The sequence below is a fragment of the Vigna radiata genome, chromosome 10, assembly GCF_000741045.1.
Source record: "Vigna radiata var. radiata cultivar VC1973A chromosome 10, Vradiata_ver6, whole genome shotgun sequence".
Taxonomy (NCBI): domain Eukaryota; kingdom Viridiplantae; phylum Streptophyta; class Magnoliopsida; order Fabales; family Fabaceae; genus Vigna; species Vigna radiata.
This window is the reverse complement of record NC_028360.1, coordinates 15,849,852-15,867,304: the sequence shown is the minus strand read 5'-3', so window position 1 is coordinate 15,867,304 and position 17,453 is coordinate 15,849,852. Positions and strand designations below refer to the sequence as shown.

The following is a 17,453-nucleotide window of genomic DNA, read 5'->3' as shown; positions in this document are numbered from 1 at the left end:
TATATTGTTTCAAATTACCTTATAGATAATATTTATAAAATTAAGTAAAACTCAAATACTTTCAATTTTTAATATATGATTTGAGTTTTTTCCCCAAAATTATCATACACATTGCAATTTTAATCATCATGTATATATTTTGAGAAAAAACCAGCATGTATAAGTTTTGTCCGAAACAAGTGATCTTTGGTGATTCCCATGTGACATGTTCCACTGACTATAAAAACGTGTAGTCCCAACAATTTAGAAGGGTAGGTTATTTGTCTAGAAGCTCAACTAAAATAAAGGACACGCCTTATGATAAAAGGTTATACAGCATCATATGCTGCCTCATTATATGAATCTGTAAATGGGTGGAAATACCCCCTTTTTCCCACTTTTCCACTGTTTTCTTCTGTTGAATTTGGGGCTCTTTTGGACCCTACCATTTTCTTCATGGAGGGGATAAGCATTATTCTATCATCTTCAGGGTTCTGAAGTCTACGTCTCAACATAACCATTTGTGTTCTTCTATGATCACAGCCGCAGAAAACGCTTATCATATTTATGATTAAATCACACTGTAATTTTTCTTTACTTTTTCCTAAAAGTTACAAATGATAAGAATTTTACCTACAGGTACTCGTTGTATATGACAATTTATTAATATTTAGTTCGAAATGATAAACTTAAACTCTATAAGAAGGATGGATCAAACTTTTATGAATTTGTTTTCTTTACGTAAAGAATGATAAATGTATTTGTCTGAGAGTACGTCACTAAAACTAATTATCGACTCTCTGATATTATAATCTTAATTATAATAAGGTTCAAAAGAAGTCTTATTAATAAAGCTATTTCATATTTTTATCTAACGTGACACTTTGTTTTCACTTAGAAAAAGTTACAAAGTGAAGTAATTTGTGGTATTTTACATATAAATGAAACTCCAATGACACAAAAGCGTGTGTTGTTTCTTGTTTGGAAGCTTAAGATGACTAAGAAGAAGTTGGAAACTCTGATGGGGAAAATGAGAGGCTTAAGTTTTGTTTGTCTTGGAGGTTGCTTTGATAGCTGCTACGATCACACTGAAGCCTATGGGTTAGGGACTAGGATTTGGAACTTGAGTGATCGACCGGTGGAGTTGCAGATAAGGGTGGGATCAATACTTAAGAAGGTTCACACTTTGAAGCCGGGGTGTTGTAAGAGACTGAAAAGTAAACGCATATACAAAGCATATATGCCTTGTAAGAATGGCAATGATTTGAAGAGCTTGCTTTATTACTATGATGAAACCAGTCACCCTTATGTTTGGATTCATGACAAAGGGGGTGATTCCTTGAGGATGGTCAAACAGCAGTATATTAGCCTTGAGGATTTGAGGGATTCTTCTGAGATCAAGATCTTAAGGGATCATCAGAGAGGTTGCATTTCAGTTCTCAAGAGAACTAGGCCAGATTTCTGCTGAATTTTCAATGTCATTTCTTGCTTCATTAAGTCACTGCTTTAATTTGTCATTTTCACTGCTTGCTTTCTTTTCTGGTTGTTATTAATGGCAGAATGAAATAGTCCATGATCATGTTTAAGTGTGTTAGATTTTCTGTATGCACCTTCGTGAAGATATATTAGAAGTCACTCATGAGTCTTTAGTAGCTTAGGGTTTTGAATGCGTTGTTCTTTAACATACTTTGTTATATTTGTTATAAGTTATAACACATGATCAATTGAGAGTCGATAATGTTGAATCATACTTTAAATATAGCAGGTTTGCTGTTTTAATATCTCAGTATAGCACCTTTAATCTTTAAGTATACAAGCAGAGAAGGTTCCCAACTTCTCAGTATAGCACGAATAATCGTGCTATCTTTATCGGCAGGGCTCTGGTTTTAGCACGAATTACGTGAATCATGTTTTGTATAGCCCGGAATATTTGATATTGAAGCTTACCAAAACTTATTGTTTCAGAGTAAATTTTTATATCAATGCTATCAGTTTTGGATCTGTCTGTTGTGCTTATACTCTTGAAAGGTGATTTTTGATAAAAATAAGTAGATTTCTATTTTTAAAAACAAACTTTTTTCAAATTATTTTAATAAGAAAAAACTTATTTGCTTCTTAAACAATTAATTTTTTAAATTGCTTATTTTAAAAGCGCTTGTTTTAAGTTGAAACACATTAGCCCATTATCTGTAGCATACTTTACTATCAGTTATAATTTATTAGAATTCATGAAATTGTAAGAATTTAATTCTTTACTGAATGCATATACTATTCAGCTATAGAATGTTGTTACTTCTATTAAACTAACAAAAAGTGCTAAAATCAGGAGGAGAGGAGTGTTGAAGTAAATAGTATACACTATCATAACTTATCTTGAATGGTGAATGATATATTTGTCAAATTGGGACGCCATCCTGCTCCAAACAAATTCATTGGTTTAAGACAATGTGAAACTCATCCAGCAACCCAGAAAGAAAACAATACTATTTTTTTCAAGATTTCATTAGACAATTTTTTATTAAAGCACATAAATCAATTTAACATTTTCATAAACTAAATATAATTTATTTATAAATTAATAATTATATAATCGAACTTTTATAAATTAACTCAAGTATAACCTAATTTTAGCTTATAAAAAATTACTTTTTCTTTTTTCGTAGAAATTTATCGAAAAATTCGTCCAGATCCAATACCCAAACTGACTCAAGGTATGAGATTGGGACTGAGATTCAGATTCTAGAAAACAGACTTCTTTTTTTAGTTAGAGTATTGGTTAGGTTACACCAGTAAGGATTTAAATGTTGAGACCTGAGTACAAATCAGTTCTATACCTTCATTTATCGCGGGATAATACACGTAGGTAACAGAACTACCAAACAAACTTATATTTTGGTGTTGTTAATAGCAAGCAAGATGGGAGTTGAGTTGCTGGTTCTGCCAGATAACTTTGTTTCTTCAATAATTACATGCAAACTCCAGGGTCATTCAGTCCATGTTAAATTTCATTAGAATAACTCAACTACTTGTACTCCCAAAGTAACAATTTTTTTCTGTTTAATTTGGTTCATAAAAATAAAAAGTGTCCATAAGAATTGACAAAAATACTACACAGCCAACGGGCCAGTTTAGGACCTCTCATGACGAAATATCCTTCCAACTCCTCTAGGCGCGGCTCTGTTAGCTGATGCAAATTCAATTCTTAAGAATTTTGTTATGTTTGTTTCCTGCATTTTTCTTTGTTTGCATATAATTATACCTTTTCCCAGAGTAACTACAAAATTAACATAATTTCCTATAGCTCGGGTCACATGGAAATTAATACTTGATCCACCCCAATCGCATTCCTCCCATAGAAGTACGACTACACCCTAAGTGTACCTTTCATACTATATACCATATATCTTCGGAACACCAAATTACTACCTGGATCTATATGGCAGAATGGAGTTTATACAATGCTACGGATAGAAAAGTAAATTAAATTGATCCAAATACGAACCGTACAAATTACAATATAGAGTTGACAAAAGTGTGCACGGAGGCAGAAGCAGAAAATCCTCCAGCGCAGCCCAGCACTTGATAGATTGCTTATACAAGGCATGTCAGTAGAAAAAATTTCTGTAAGAGATGCCGGGGACTGAGCCTAGCATGAAACAGCTGCATTATAAATTAAACATCAAATTGCAAGGCTCGGATTAGTATAACATCGAATTATTCTTTTACATTTTCAGCTCAGTGACTTTTAATCATGTATAATCCAATTTGGATTATCAAAAACTATATAAAGGAATAGAGAGATCACTTCAGTTTATTGTGTAAGACCCTTCTAGGGACCTGAACCCATTGCACCTGCCCTTGCTCTTAACATTTCAGTCCTCTTGCTTCTCTCCATCACTTCCACCAACCATTCTGCACTTTCCCTAATCCCTATCCTGCAAATTTTAAAAGAAAACCTCTTCAGTTAAAATGAACATAGAAACAAGTACTAATAGCTTACATGACAAACATCTACACAATATGGATGAGGATCCAAACATAAGTCTATGTGCTTCCGTATATGCTAACAGTTATTTTCACTTTGAAGACAACGCCCAAGAGCGTGCACTTCAAATAACTCCATCTTTATTGAAATGATAATGTATAGTCTTAGATTATGCATTAGAAAGTTGATGCAACTACTTGCCCATCATATGCTGACACAGCTTCAAACATGTAAACTCTTTCATCCAACTTCTTCAAATCCAGATATCGAGCAAGCTCTTCAGCTGATACTGCTTCAGGAAGATCCTGCAGTCACAAGAATGTCAAACAAGTAGCCATAATTGATACACGTGTCAAAGGACAAAGAAGGGGATACCATGAATGAGGAAGTAATATGGTGAAACTCAAAGGATGGATGAGATAGAATAAAATAGAGCTATATTACTCCATTAATTTCCACTGAGAGGGTAAGTTTTTTTTTTTTTTTTTTCATTTGTTTTATTTCCACTTGCATGTAAGAAAAAAGGTGACAAGGGAACTTCAAAATGCTATATAAATATAGGATGACAAAATAGCCACTCTCACCTGCTTGTTCGCTAATATCAAAAGAGGGGCTCCTTGAAGATCCTCATGCCGAAGAACCTTTTCTGGAAAACCAGTTATTAAATCATCAGTGTACCACATGTTTTCATAATATCTGGTATTATCACAACTTCGGGCCAGAACCTTAAAGAAGTTTTTATGTAGTTATCAACTAGCACTAAAATCAAATACCACTAACCAAGAGCTGATTTCGCATCTTCGAAGCGTGAGGGAGAAGCAGCATCAATAACGAATATTACAGCATGTGCCTCTTCATAATATTTCTCCCAGATTGAGCGAAGACCAGGCTGGCAAGAGAGGACCTCATCTTATTACATATGTATACACTCATTCTCCCCATCAACACACAAAAAATGATATAAAAGGGAATAAAATTAGCAAACGAAAAACAGTATAAAAGGGTCAAGTATGCGCTTTGCATGAAATGATACATTCAGTTCCTGCTAGCATATGCAGAACTGTTAAAACCATTCAACTGAACCAAATTGATAGTAAACTGAATTGAATTAAAGAAACTGAATTGTTTTGAAAGAAAACTGACTTGAATTGGCGATTCAGTTTAGATAACCATACAAAAGTTGTTTGCTATTCAAATAGTGATTGGGTAAGATCTCCTTCGGATAAAAGATCTACTTCAGGGTATTGTGTCATCATTGGCAGTAACTTGATTTCATAGAAGAGCAAGAAACAAAGTGTTGTGATAAGATTTAATGTAGAAGCATAATATAAAGTTATGGCCTCAGTCGAACTTGTGTTGGTTTATGCAATTGCTTAGAGTGTTAAAATTTGGAGATGTCACTCAGATGACACTTATATGTGATAATCAGACAGCTCTTCATATAGTTCTAATCCTGTCTTTCGTAAAAAAATCAAACATATTGAGATTGACTGTCATTTCATTCAAGAGAAGATTGTATCCGGAAATATCAAAACTAAGTTTGTTGACTCAAATGATCAGTTAGCAAATATTTTTAATAAGTCTTTAAGGAAGCCCAAAATTAATTACATTTGTCACAAGCTTCATACATATGATTTATGTGTACCCGCTTGAGGGAGAATGTTAGATATATTGTGTTTTATGTTAATTAGAGAAACATAGACTTTCAGTATTGTTTGATATTGGTAGATATAGTTGATATTGTTTTTTAACAATATCTTCTATTTACCATATTTATGTTTGGTTGTCATATATACTTGTATCATTCTTCATTATTAATATATACCCTGTGTTTGTTTTAGACACAAGGAAGATTAATCCTATACCTAAATTTACCATATTCAATCATATTTAAAAGTTTATTTGCTCAATTCTAAATTTAATTTTAATTTATGAAACAGGAACATGTGTTTTGAGATAAGATGTTCATTAATAATAGTTCAAGCAAATACAAATAGTTCAATTTGATTTAGTTTACTCAAACTGTAATGCAGTTAGTTCAATTCATCTAAACAAGTTTACTCGAGTACAATTTTGTTGAACCATTTTTAAAGTTCAGTTTACTTTTACAATAGTTCAGCTCAGTTCATGAATTTTGTTGCCTGCCCGTAGGCATACGAGCTTACAAATAAAAATGAAGAGCTGAACCAATTGTCCATGCATATAATATCAATTTTTACATTACAAAATATTCTTCACCATCACCAAATTCAACAAATGTTCTCAAGCTTTAGACAAAGAGAGGACAAAATTGATGGTCCAAATTGCATGGTTCATGTCATGGTTCTAACATATAGCCTTTAATGAAGTAGTAGTTGCAAAGAATGAAAATAATGAACATTAACTTTAGAAAAAAATTATTAAACCACCTAGACTAGAAGGGATAGCCTTCCCCAAGAGAAATTCGAAAAGCAAAATGGTATCTTGTTCCTTCATTAATACATATTAAAAAAATATAAAGTGGCCTGTCTAGTTCAAGACCATCGACTATAAGACAAGGTATCGTTCAACAGCAAGATCATTGGCTAGTAGCCGAGGTATCTTTCAACAGTTTGACATGACCCATGACCGATGCCAGGGTAGGTGACTCAGTTTTCATCGAGCTATATCTCGGTACTTGAATGAAAACACATAAACTGGGATCCCAAACCTGGTTGTGAACAAGTAATTGTCGGCCAAAGATGACTCCAAGAACAGTGCTGCTTATCAAGGAACTATCCCCATGTGACAAGATTATAGGGCATGAAGCACACAACTTCTGGATAATGCATTACAACCGTGCAAGTGAAACAACACTACTCTACAAAGGTGGGGAGGTTAAAGCTAGGGGTTAGACTTTCCTCTATAAATAGAGGAAGAGCCTCCCCAACAAAGGGTAGAGAGAATATAAGAGAACACAGATCTTCCAGTGTTTCTGGCATCAAGCTCAGCTAGCTTTTGCAGGAACAAGAAGCAAAAGCAAATTACACTTCAGGAAATATGTAGATGGTTATAATTTTAAGTACTGAACTTCAAGGAACGGAAGAGTTTTACAATCAGCTTTTTGGGAGCACCAACATTTCATATTGAAAACACATTTATAGGATTTAAATAAAAAAAAACTTGCCTATTTATTTCCATACCTGACCTCCCAAGTCCCAAAATACAAGTTTACTATTTGTCACTTCAATGCGACCAATATTCAATCCGACAGTTGGAATAATTCGATCAGGAGGAATGCCTTCGATATTTGAGTACATTGACTTCATCTTCTCCAGCAAAGTCTAAATTTATGCGTTACACAGCAATTTAGAGCAGCATAACAAAGTTCAGAAATTTGCTAAAAATATGGCTCTTGAAAGATGATTTACCGTTTTCCCAGCCTTGTCAATGCCCAATATGAGTACATGAAGCTCCATCTTGCTGAACAGGTACTTCCATAGTCCATAAAACAAAGAAAACATCCTTGTAACGTTTAAGCTAGATTAACCTTCGAGTGTAGAAGAATATACTGTTCATGCCATGTTACTGGATAGCTCTTCAACTCATCATCACTTCACAATGTCATCAACCTTCAGGATTCCTGAGCAAGCAAAGGAAGTAAGATGCCTTGAACAAGCACGACTGTGATAAGATATTACACATTTCCATTTCAAGAGTTACATAAAAAAATAGAGTAATTGTTGAATTTTACGGTAAGAGTCACGGAAACAGTTATTGATTGATTGATCTGATAATTTTATTTACTCTAGTAGTAAACAGAGAAATAGAACTCCTCAGAAAATTCCAATTTCGATTCGGCAGTGTACAAACCTGTTTTAACAACAACGCAGCCAAAGAAACATATGTTTTTTTGTTTTCAATCAAGTAATTTCTCTATTGCAAGTGCATTGCCTTTTGTAATTAGACGCTTACGAATGACGCCTCACTAGATCTTAGGCTCTTACCATCAATTCATTCATAACCTACCTACACATACATGCATGATTAAGTTACTTATTTATATGATACTCAATTTTTAAGAAATCTCAGATAGTTACAAAACTGTGAAAATCACACTTCATCGGAGCCACCGCATGGACGTGAATCGTTAGAATGAATTCAGTTGTAACAGATCCGATATTTGAGGAAGGAAGAAAAAGAAAAGAGGTTGTATGGTTGAAAAGATTTACCGGCGACGGCGAAGAGCTTCGATAGGCGGTGGTAGAAGAAATTTCCGATGACGGTGGAATCGGATCAAGAGTGATCGATGCGGTTTCGCAAAGCTGTGTTTCGCGCAGACAACAGAACTAGAGAAGTAAGGATAAAAATAAAATGTAATAATAAAAGAACAACGAAAGAAAATAACTTTTTTATTATTAAATTTATAATAACTTTTTTACTCAATATTTATATTATTTATGGAAATCAAATATGTAAGCAATTTATTAAATTTTACCCAAAAATAAATTAATAACAACTAGTATTTTAATACATGATCAATGTGTCGAAAAGTATATTATTTAGCTAAATTATATTTTATACTTAGTGGTAAATGGGAAAATTAAAAAACAGACCCTTATAAAATAGTTTATACCTGGGGTCTTTATAAAAGGTAAATATATTCCGTGTAACCTTATTAATGGTCTTAAATAGTATAGTGGTTGTAAATAACAAGAATAAATTGTTGATTTATGAGTATAGTTGACTTTAAAAATCAATTAATGCATTCATATGTTAGTAATCCTAACTAATGCTTATGGAAATTGCCTATTCATAAAAAGTTAGAATGTGAAATTGATCTGGGATAAATTCTTACTATGTTCTACTAGTGTTCATAAGTGTTACTTTTCAATTTCTATTTGTTGTGATTTAATTCTTATGTTTTTTTAATTGAAGTTGTTGCCATTTTTGTTATACTTTTTTGTTAATGGTAGAGTAAAATAGGATTAATTACTGGGATATATGAATTTAAGACTTAATTATGTGTTAAGTATATGATAAATTTGAAAATTTTCAATTGATAAATCTTATATTTTTCAATTAAGCCACTCTTAAATTATTCTGTTACCTAAGTGGAGTTAAGACTTAATTATGTGTTAAGTATATAATTAGCATGCAACAAGAAGTTAATTAAGATAACAAAATAACAACTACATCAAACATTCAACATCACATAATCCGATTATAAAAAAAATTAAGAGTGAAAATTCAATTAAAAAATATAAATTTATTGGATACTCAATAAAATATAAAAGATTACGAAAGACTCAATTCAAAATTCTTAAATTTATTTATGAGAGACTTAAAACATAATTATGATTTTTTTAATGTATAATATGTGTGATCATGTTTTTTGTAATAATTCACATGTGAAATTCGTCCTATCTATCATGTGTTGAGTGACTTGTCACTAAAGGACTAAATTTCATGTTATTCATAAAGTGAATATTATAATAATTGAATTTATTAATGTCATTTTAAACAAGTAACATCATGCGGAAGACTACGTTCATTCTTGCTAAAAAAAATTACGATTTCATGCAGTATTATGGTTGATTAATTGTCTAATAAATCAAGAATGTGGCCTAAAATTGATGACATGAGAGTATCAATATACAAGGTTGGTTCAAGAAGACCAAAGAAGTTGTGTAGCAGAGAATTTAATGATAATTGTAGAAAAATAATATGCGTAAAAGGTGTTTAAAATATGGTCACAGTCTAAAAACTTGTAGGAAACCTTTTAATGTTCAAACTTGTGAAACTAAGGATGATCAGATTGACCAGATGGACAACGTTGATGCACCACATAATAAGTCATATTTTTTTGTTGTATCCACTTCTATTATGTATGTTAAATTTTTGAAGGTGATATTAACATACAATCAAGGGGTAATTTGTTGAGCAATCAATTCCTCATGTTAATATTGAGTTATAACAGGCTATTTAAGAAAAAAAATAGCTTATCCACATAATTATCTATATCCATAAGACATTGATATGAGTTGGAAGAATTCGATACATTTCAGTGTATTTGTATCTCTTTAAATTGTCTTAGTATAGTCTATAACTTCAACTTTTTATTTTAACTTTTTTTAAAATAATACTTTTCATTGTTTGACTTGTAAAATGTATCGAAGAGATAAGCAATTATTTCCGTTAAGGGATCAGGGTCAATGTGTCATGATATTGTAAATGTTTTTATCTAATAGTTCGTCCTAATTGTTCATTCAGTCAGATTAAAATATTATTTACAAAAGATACTCTGATATCAAAGACAATAAAAATTTCAAAATGAATTTTAGATTAATGACAACTTACCTATGGTCCACTTGATAATAATCATGTTTTGTTGTAAGTTAATTAGTATTAAATATAACTGTTTTGTAAGATGATTGTTCAGTATGTGAGTCACAACCATTCGATCTATTGATGACAATTGTGATAATTGATAAAATGTCTAATTCTTTGGATCGTCTGATCTAATGTTGACTGTTGACCAGACAATCATATGGCATAATAATATTAAATAAGTTTCTTGTTAGGAAAAGGAGAAAAAGAGAATATGGTGAAGAATTGTCAAAAGTAAATATTAAATGAAAATGATAGATTGAAGTTTTGGAGTATTTTGTTTTAGTCACGTTGATTTATTATTGTAATTTGGAAATGAATGTAAAGTTCTTTTTTAGCCTTTGATGGGTCAAAATTTACTATTTTCATGTGAAAGACATCATCAAATGATAAACTTTGAATAGAGTTTGATCAATTACTTTTATACGTTGGTAGCATGTGAAAGGTATCTTGTATTTACATTCTTTTCACTATTTTTTACTTATTTGATTTTAATTTTTAATTTAAAAAAAAAAATACAAAAAAATCTGTGGATCAAGAGCAGCCTGACTAGTCAATTTGTCGAATTAGACAAGTCAAAATAAAACGGATTGACAAATTAAAAATTGCAACCCAAACAGTCTCATTTTATTTGACTAACTTATAAACCACAACTCATTTTCTTATCACTAATTTTAAATACCTAAATCATGTTAAAAAAAACAAATGGAATATTTCATAACTTTATTTAGATCTAAAAATACCTTTTAAAATAATTAATTTAAAAAATATTAAAAAAAAGGTGCATAGGTCACTTTTACCTTTTTATTATAATTTTAAAGAGGATTTAGAAATTACAGGTTTTATGGGGGATGAAAGGAGAAAAAAAAAAGAGATGCAAGAAGTTAAGCATGTATTACTTTTATCTTGTAATGATTAAAAGTATAAATATGAAATAAAAATAACCTTGTATTACAATACACTTTATTTATTATAAGCTTATAAGTAAATATTTATTTTATATTTCAATTATGGTTTAACTTAAATATTTTCAGACAGAGGTATTGTTAAATTGTGCGAGATTTTTTTTTAAGATTCTTCTTAAATTTTAAAACGTTTTTTCACATCTACCCAATTTGTTTTAAAAAATAGTAAATTACATGTGTAAGTCCAAATAAGGCCAGACGTAAAAAATATCTAGATGCATAGTATACGTATTATTTCTGTTATTTTTTTAATAAAAAATTAAATTTTATTTTAATAACTTAAATTAAAATTTGTACTTTTTAGTAAAAAGTAAATTTCATTTATATAGTATTCATGAAAAAAAAATAGATTAAAAGTTAATTTATTATTACAAAATTTGGAAGTTAAACTATGGACAAATAAGTTATAACTTTCAAACATAATTCATTCTGGACCAAACAAGATGTTATTTTATTTATACCCTGTTCAAGTATAACACAAGGCAAATGATGTCTTAAACACCATTAAGATAAACTATCGAAAAATGATCACCTGACCTGTACAATATAGGTGACACGGGAGAAAACATTTAATCAATGAAGATCTAATTTTTCCCATCACACAACCTATAAACATGTTAGTGATTAATATTTACAAAAAGAAACAAAAAATGTTATAATACCTGTATTGGCATCAGTATAAAAAATCTCATTGATGGGTATTATTTAATTTGATCTCAATGAGTTCCTCAATAGACTGACGGCAAATAGGGCATTTATTGGATTGAATTCGCAGAGCTTTTGCACAATCACTGCACATACACTGGAAAAATACAACAGAAGTAATATGAGAAAATATATATATATATACATTTTCTAAAGTGATGCAGGTAGGAGTGGGTATAAAATGTGGATCTAGGTATTGATGGAGTGTTGATGGTAGATCATGAAAAAAAGGCTGACGCACCCCTTATTAAATAAACCTTATTTTAGCTGCCCAAAAAAAGTCTAAAAAGAATGACTATATATAGTTAAATTTGGATAAAAATTCTTAAATGAAATCTTTTAGCATAAATTAAAAATATGGGTTAAATATGTTTTTTTCTTAAATGAAAACTGCATTTCGTTCCTATTTCAAAGTATATACCAATTTCATTCTTATACTTTATATAGGAATGTAAAATGTCCTTGGTAACAAGAGTCTCTTCTTCTCATTGCAACTATTTCTGTTAACTGCCATTAGAGGTTCTCAGGTCCTACGTTCAAAGTTGAGGGTGGAGGTCGCATAGGCCCTAAGTGCAGGCCGTGCATGGTGGTATGCGAGGGTCTCTCCTTCAGATTCATTACTGCCGTTAACCCTTATTCGCAACCTCAATATCCTGTTCTTAGTGTCACCCTCAACCTCTATCCTGTTCTTAGTGTCACCCTCAACCTCTCTCATATGCCCTGCAACGCAGCAATTCGATGCTATGTTTCGCAATTTCCCTTATGAGATTTTCCTAAACGCTATTTTTGAGAGTGAGTTTTGCTCCCTTGATGATGGGTGGAAAATGGGTTTCTGGAACCATATGGTGGACAACATGAAGAAACGAAAGTGAAGATGAGGAGGATGGATACATGGCAAGGGAGGCGAAAGTCAAAGTCAAGGTCAGATTTCATGGCCTCCATGCTGCTAGGAGAAAGAGACTTGCAATGAAGAGAGAGTTGCAGGGAGAGGAGACTCTAATGCCGTTTGTTGGTTTTTGTTACCTAAGACATTCTACATTCTTTTATAAATTATAAGGACGAAATTGCTACAAACCCTGAAACAAGGATGAAATACAATCTTCAATATTTTGGGGATGAAAAACATAATGAATCCTAAAAATAATTTCTACACCCTAACTTTTTCGAAGGTTCTCTCATCCATCTACCACGAACATCTATGAAATTAGTAGAACTTGACATTCTCACCTTGTAAAAGTCCTAACAATAAGGTTTGACAATAGGTTGGTCTAAAACTTAACCAGGGAAGTGATTAGTTTGGAAGGGTAGAAAATGATGGGAGTATGTTGTTATGCTTCATCTTCAGTTGATTGCCACACCCATCACAATTAGTGAGTTGTAACGATATGTTTCTATACTCTAATAATACCATGCTACGCTGATTAAAGAATTAGTAAAAGTAGTCCAAACTAAGTGATAGTGTAATATAATATACACAAAAAGATGTACTATTGCCAGTGCCACTACCTGCAAGGATTTTACTACCAAGCAATTAGCACATTTATTGCACTAGTAAGGAAGAAAAGAAAACACTGTATGGTCATCTCACACCCACAGTATATATGTAAGTGATAATATTTTGATCTACCATTTTAAACTATATGCATAATCAATCGCATGAGATATCACAACCTTCAAAACAAAAATTGCATGATCAATCACATGACATATCACAACCTTGAAAACGAAAGGAAGAAGAAGAAGAAAAGAAAAACTAAAACAATATAAGGACCACAGAACAACCATCAGTTCCTCCTATTAGAAATACTATCAATGAGCTCTGTTTTCCATAAGCAATCTCATGCAAATACTAGTTATGTTTCCAGGGATATGGTCCGAATGAACCATAATTAATATTATCCACATGATATCTTAACTTCCACAAGTGACCTCATGCAAATAAAAGTTATGCTATTATCCAGAGCTATGTATCTGTGTGAACCATTACTTCTATTCTTCGCATGAACCAATGCTAAAGCTATAACCTTAATTTCTTCCTATAAACTGATTATCTACTCCACATATCAGCACATATGAAATAAAATCTTACCATATGTCGACAAGGTAAGACAGCTGTATCCTTTGGTTCAGTCAGGCATATGACACACTCCTTCCCAGGATCATTGTCCTCAAAATCGGCTGCGGACGAGCTTGCTATTCCATATAATTCTCTCAACTCATATCGAACACCATCAATCCACAAAATCTGCCTTACTACATTTATCAGGAAAGGACCCGCGCCATTACTTTTCTCTAAGACACCCTGAGTTATTTGCATGTGAGGTGATGCATCTAGCACGGAATCACCCGGAGTTTGATCTTCTGAGGGTGTTTTCAAACTTGTTTCAGCACATATTACAAGAGGAAAGACATCTTCTCCAGGTGAGGGCTTTGAAAGATCATCTAACTCAAAGAAGCCTAGGTCAATTCCTGTTCCCGAAGGCTGGGAAAATGTCTGACCAACTCCTTTCTGAAAGGGTATGCTGACTGGCTGAAATGCATCAGGAAACAATGGAACAAACCTACATTTTTCTTCTTCTTTGGCAAAGTAGAAGATAGTAATGCTGCCAATCACAATAATAGGGAGCAGAGAATTAGAGAAGCTAAATTATTTCATAAAATATGCAGTATTATGCAGTATTCACTCAATCTTTAAATTTCGCATCTTACAAAATTCAGTTCATATAATTAGACAAAATATCAAAGAAATCATAAATTTAACCCAATAACATATTTATAATGCAATGCGAGAAGTACAATGCGGGGTTTCTCATGGATAGTGAGACAGCAGGCACTAGAACTATGTAATGGGCCATCATTGGGCTTGGCCACAGTTTGCTGTGAAAGACAAGTCTCCACTAACATAATGCTCCTCTGTCATCACATACCAGAACCGCAACACCGCAAGAGCGCCACTATTTATGATAGGAATCTTAAAACTTTTTTTTATAAGTTCAGGATGATTACTCACAAGTTTTATTCCGATTTAAATATAAATAAAGATAAAGTACCACCATAGTCTGCATTCAATCATTATCCTCTCAAAGATAGCCTGCAATCTCGATTCATAAATGAATTCTAAATAAATTGATCAACATAAAATAACATAGCGTGGCAAAACTTACTTAACCGTGCTGTTTAGACTCCAAAATCATAATCGTCTAATGAATAGTGCAAGATACCGTCTTATAAAGCAATCCAATTTTCAGAGGGTTCGAAAGAAGAGTGAAAAGCCTTACCTGCCATCGTAGACAGCGTCGAATACGAAGGAAATGAGATGATGGTCGGGGTTTTCCTGGTCAACCTCGAGGCGCAGGGTGTCTTTGTGGACGTTCACATAATTTCTTATCTTCTTCGCAGCCTGGTGATCGACATAGGGCGGAGGAGTGGAGGCAGAGGAGCGAGTTGCGCCTGGCCACGCGCTAGGCTGAGGGTGGTAGAAAAGTTGGTAGTGAAGGTGACTGGGGACGGAATTGGCGTAGTTGGGATAGGCACTCTGGTTGGGGCAATAGGGCGGCGGCGGCTGTGGCAGTGGAGTGAAGGGAGGAGGAGCGGCATAGTTGTTGCAGTGCGGGGCATAAGTGGTTGTGGAAGGGAGGAAGTAGCCCTGCGGTGGCTGCGGAGGGGGAGGGTGGTTGGATTGGGGATGGTAATAGTAAGGGGGAGGTGGAAATGGAGGCGGTGGATTTTGGATGTAATTGTTTCTTCTTCTGCCACTCCATGAGATACCCATGAGAGTGGTTGAATTTCAGAATCAGAAACAATGAGATGATGATGAGACAGAGCTCCGAATCGGATGAATGCGTGTTGTGCTGGAAATTAAGTCCAACCCACTCTTTTCTTTACACGGATTTCTTTAGTTTTCCTCTTTCCCTTTACTTTGCTTTCTGCATTCTATCCTTAACCTTAACCTAACTCTTACTTCATCAGGTCCACCCTCCTGCCTCGCAATAATGTCATCTGAAGAAACTCATACGTCAAAGGAAAATTACTCGAAAAATACATACGCGTAATATTTACTTTTAAATGCCACGTATTATTATTTATTTTTTTATTCCAAACTTGTAATTATAAATTTTCAAACATTATACTTTTTACTTACTCAGCACTAAAATTAATTATCTTTACTATTAACCGATCTGTTCGATTTTCCAACAATCTAATCCTAATAATGATTTACTCATGATTTAAATGATGATTAAATGTTTTGTTTATGACTGATTAAGTACTCATTAAATATATAATTGTATATTTAATACTTAACTTTTAAATGATTAAATAGATATATATAATTCTACAAGAGTTAATTGATAATATGTTTAGTTATTTTGTGTATTCTTTGCAATTACGATTTTAGTCAACAGTAAATAAGTTGTTTAAATAGTTTTCATTATATATTTTTAAGGGACGATTTTGATAAAGTCGTTTAAATTTGATGTCAGTAATAAATTGTAACATTTTGTTTAAGTCAATCAACTTGTTTGGTCGTGTTTTCGTTTAGAATTGTTTTCCTAAACTTTTATTTTAAAATTAAATCTTAATAATCTAGATTAAGTATTAATAATTAAAAATTTATTGCATCACGATATAGTTATCAATGAAAACAAATATAATTTTTGTCCAAAATGATACTAAAGGGCGTGATTATATAAAAAATTATTAACCTTTTAATATTAGAAGAGACCATGTGTAAAATATAACAAGTATAATTAAATGGGACACACAGAGTTCTCATTTACCATGAGAAAAGTCACCATAATGAATGAGCTCATATTATTAATTATGAAGAGGAAACTTTACAATTACATCTCAAAATTACAAGAACAGTTTTATACATCTCAAAAGCACACCCGACCTAAGTTTTAAAAGATTGAAAATATCAAACTAACCAGCTTTAATAACATTGACTGGTTGACTCAATTAAGTCAATTGTTTTAAAAAAATAAAAAAGAAGTTATTATTTGATTTAAAAATAATTAGTGAATCAATTTAAATTGAAAAAGAAATGTATTTATTGGTTACAAAACTTATATTTGAAAAAAAAGAATCTAGTATAACATCTTATTTAATAATATAAGACTATTAAAGAAAACTTCACACGTTCAATATCAAAAACATCAACTTTTTAAGGTATTAGTGTTTAACACTAATTTGTCATGTTCATTGTCATATTAAAAAATAATAGATTGAATTTTGTGATTTGGAAAAAAAAAAACTTGTTTAGATGATCAAATTAGTATTTTGAACTTAATACTTGGTCTAAAAATAGTTTTCAATGTAAGAATGCATACTAACTTTCAAATTATCAGATTCTAAACTCTTTAATTCAATACTAATATGGTCAATTAAAAACAACACGCAATCATTTAACAAAAACGGATTTTCAATGTGTTTAAATACCAATATCAACAATTCCACTAATTTTATTCAAC

At 32.1% G+C, this 17,453-nt stretch overlaps 3 protein-coding genes across 5 annotated transcripts; 1 reads left to right on the top strand and 2 right to left on the bottom strand.

Moving 5' to 3' along the window:
- The first annotated feature begins 943 nt into the window (after positions 1-943).
- On the top strand, positions 944-1,797 carry LOC106775677. The gene has a single exon (XM_014662828.2). The coding sequence runs from the start codon at positions 974-976 to the stop codon at positions 1,445-1,447; it is 474 nt and encodes a 157-aa protein (XP_014518314.1). The 5' UTR covers positions 944-973; the 3' UTR covers positions 1,448-1,797.
- Positions 1,798-3,297: 1,500 nt separating this feature from the next.
- On the bottom strand, positions 3,298-8,296 carry LOC106775676 (ADP-ribosylation factor-related protein 1). Of its 2 annotated transcripts, XM_014662827.2 has the most exons (8): positions 8,155-8,296; positions 7,354-7,565; positions 7,126-7,266; positions 4,745-4,853; positions 4,549-4,610; positions 4,166-4,269; positions 3,785-3,914; positions 3,298-3,639 (listed from the first exon to the last, which is right to left on the bottom strand). In XM_014662827.2, the coding sequence occupies exons 2-7, from the start codon at positions 7,444-7,446 to the stop codon at positions 3,809-3,811; spliced, it is 615 nt and encodes a 204-aa protein (XP_014518313.1). In that variant the 5' UTR covers positions 7,447-7,565; positions 8,155-8,296; the 3' UTR covers positions 3,298-3,639; positions 3,785-3,808. The 2 variants fall into 2 exon arrangements, with proteins under 2 accessions (XP_014518313.1, XP_014518312.1); XM_014662826.2 differs by having other exon boundaries at positions 3,298-3,914.
- A 3,404-nt stretch (positions 8,297-11,700) lies between these two features.
- LOC106775675 (probable E3 ubiquitin-protein ligase LUL4) lies at positions 11,701-15,986 on the bottom strand. 2 transcript variants are annotated; one of them, XM_022786553.1, is made up of 4 exons: positions 15,261-15,986; positions 14,072-14,585; positions 11,940-12,079; positions 11,701-11,814 (listed from the first exon to the last, which is right to left on the bottom strand). In XM_022786553.1, the coding sequence occupies exons 1-3, from the start codon at positions 15,752-15,754 to the stop codon at positions 11,966-11,968; spliced, it is 1,122 nt and encodes a 373-aa protein (XP_022642274.1). In that variant the 5' UTR covers positions 15,755-15,986; the 3' UTR covers positions 11,701-11,814; positions 11,940-11,965. The 2 variants fall into 2 exon arrangements, with proteins under 2 accessions (XP_022642274.1, XP_014518311.1); XM_014662825.2 differs by having other exon boundaries at positions 11,708-12,079; positions 15,261-15,985.
- Positions 15,987-17,453: the final 1,467 nt, after the last annotated feature.

Excerpts from the sequence above, each read along its gene's own strand:
- LOC106775676 (XM_014662826.2), bottom strand. The coding sequence starts at position 7,446 with ATGTTTTCTTTGTTTTATGGACTATGGAAGTACCTGTTCAGCAAGATG. Across the intron at positions 7,267-7,353 it reads TTGACAAGGCTGGGAAAACG|ACTTTGCTGGAGAAGATGAA; the intron begins GTAAATCATCTT and ends GCATAAATTTAG. Across the intron at positions 4,854-7,125 it reads TTTGGGACTTGGGAGGTCAG|CCTGGTCTTCGCTCAATCTG; the intron begins GTATGGAAATAA and ends CTCTCTTGCCAG.
- LOC106775675 (XM_022786553.1), bottom strand. The coding sequence starts at position 15,754 with ATGGGTATCTCATGGAGTGGCAGAAGAAGAAACAATTACATCCAAAAT. Across the intron at positions 14,586-15,260 it reads GACGCTGTCTACGATGGCAG|CATTACTATCTTCTACTTTG; the intron begins GTAAGGCTTTTC and ends TGTGATTGGCAG. Across the intron at positions 12,080-14,071 it reads TCTTACCTTGTCGACATATG|TGTATGTGCAGTGATTGTGC; the intron begins GTAAGATTTTAT and ends GTATTTTTCCAG.
- LOC106775677 (XM_014662828.2), top strand. The coding sequence starts at position 974 with ATGACTAAGAAGAAGTTGGAAACTCTGATGGGGAAAATGAGAGGCTTA.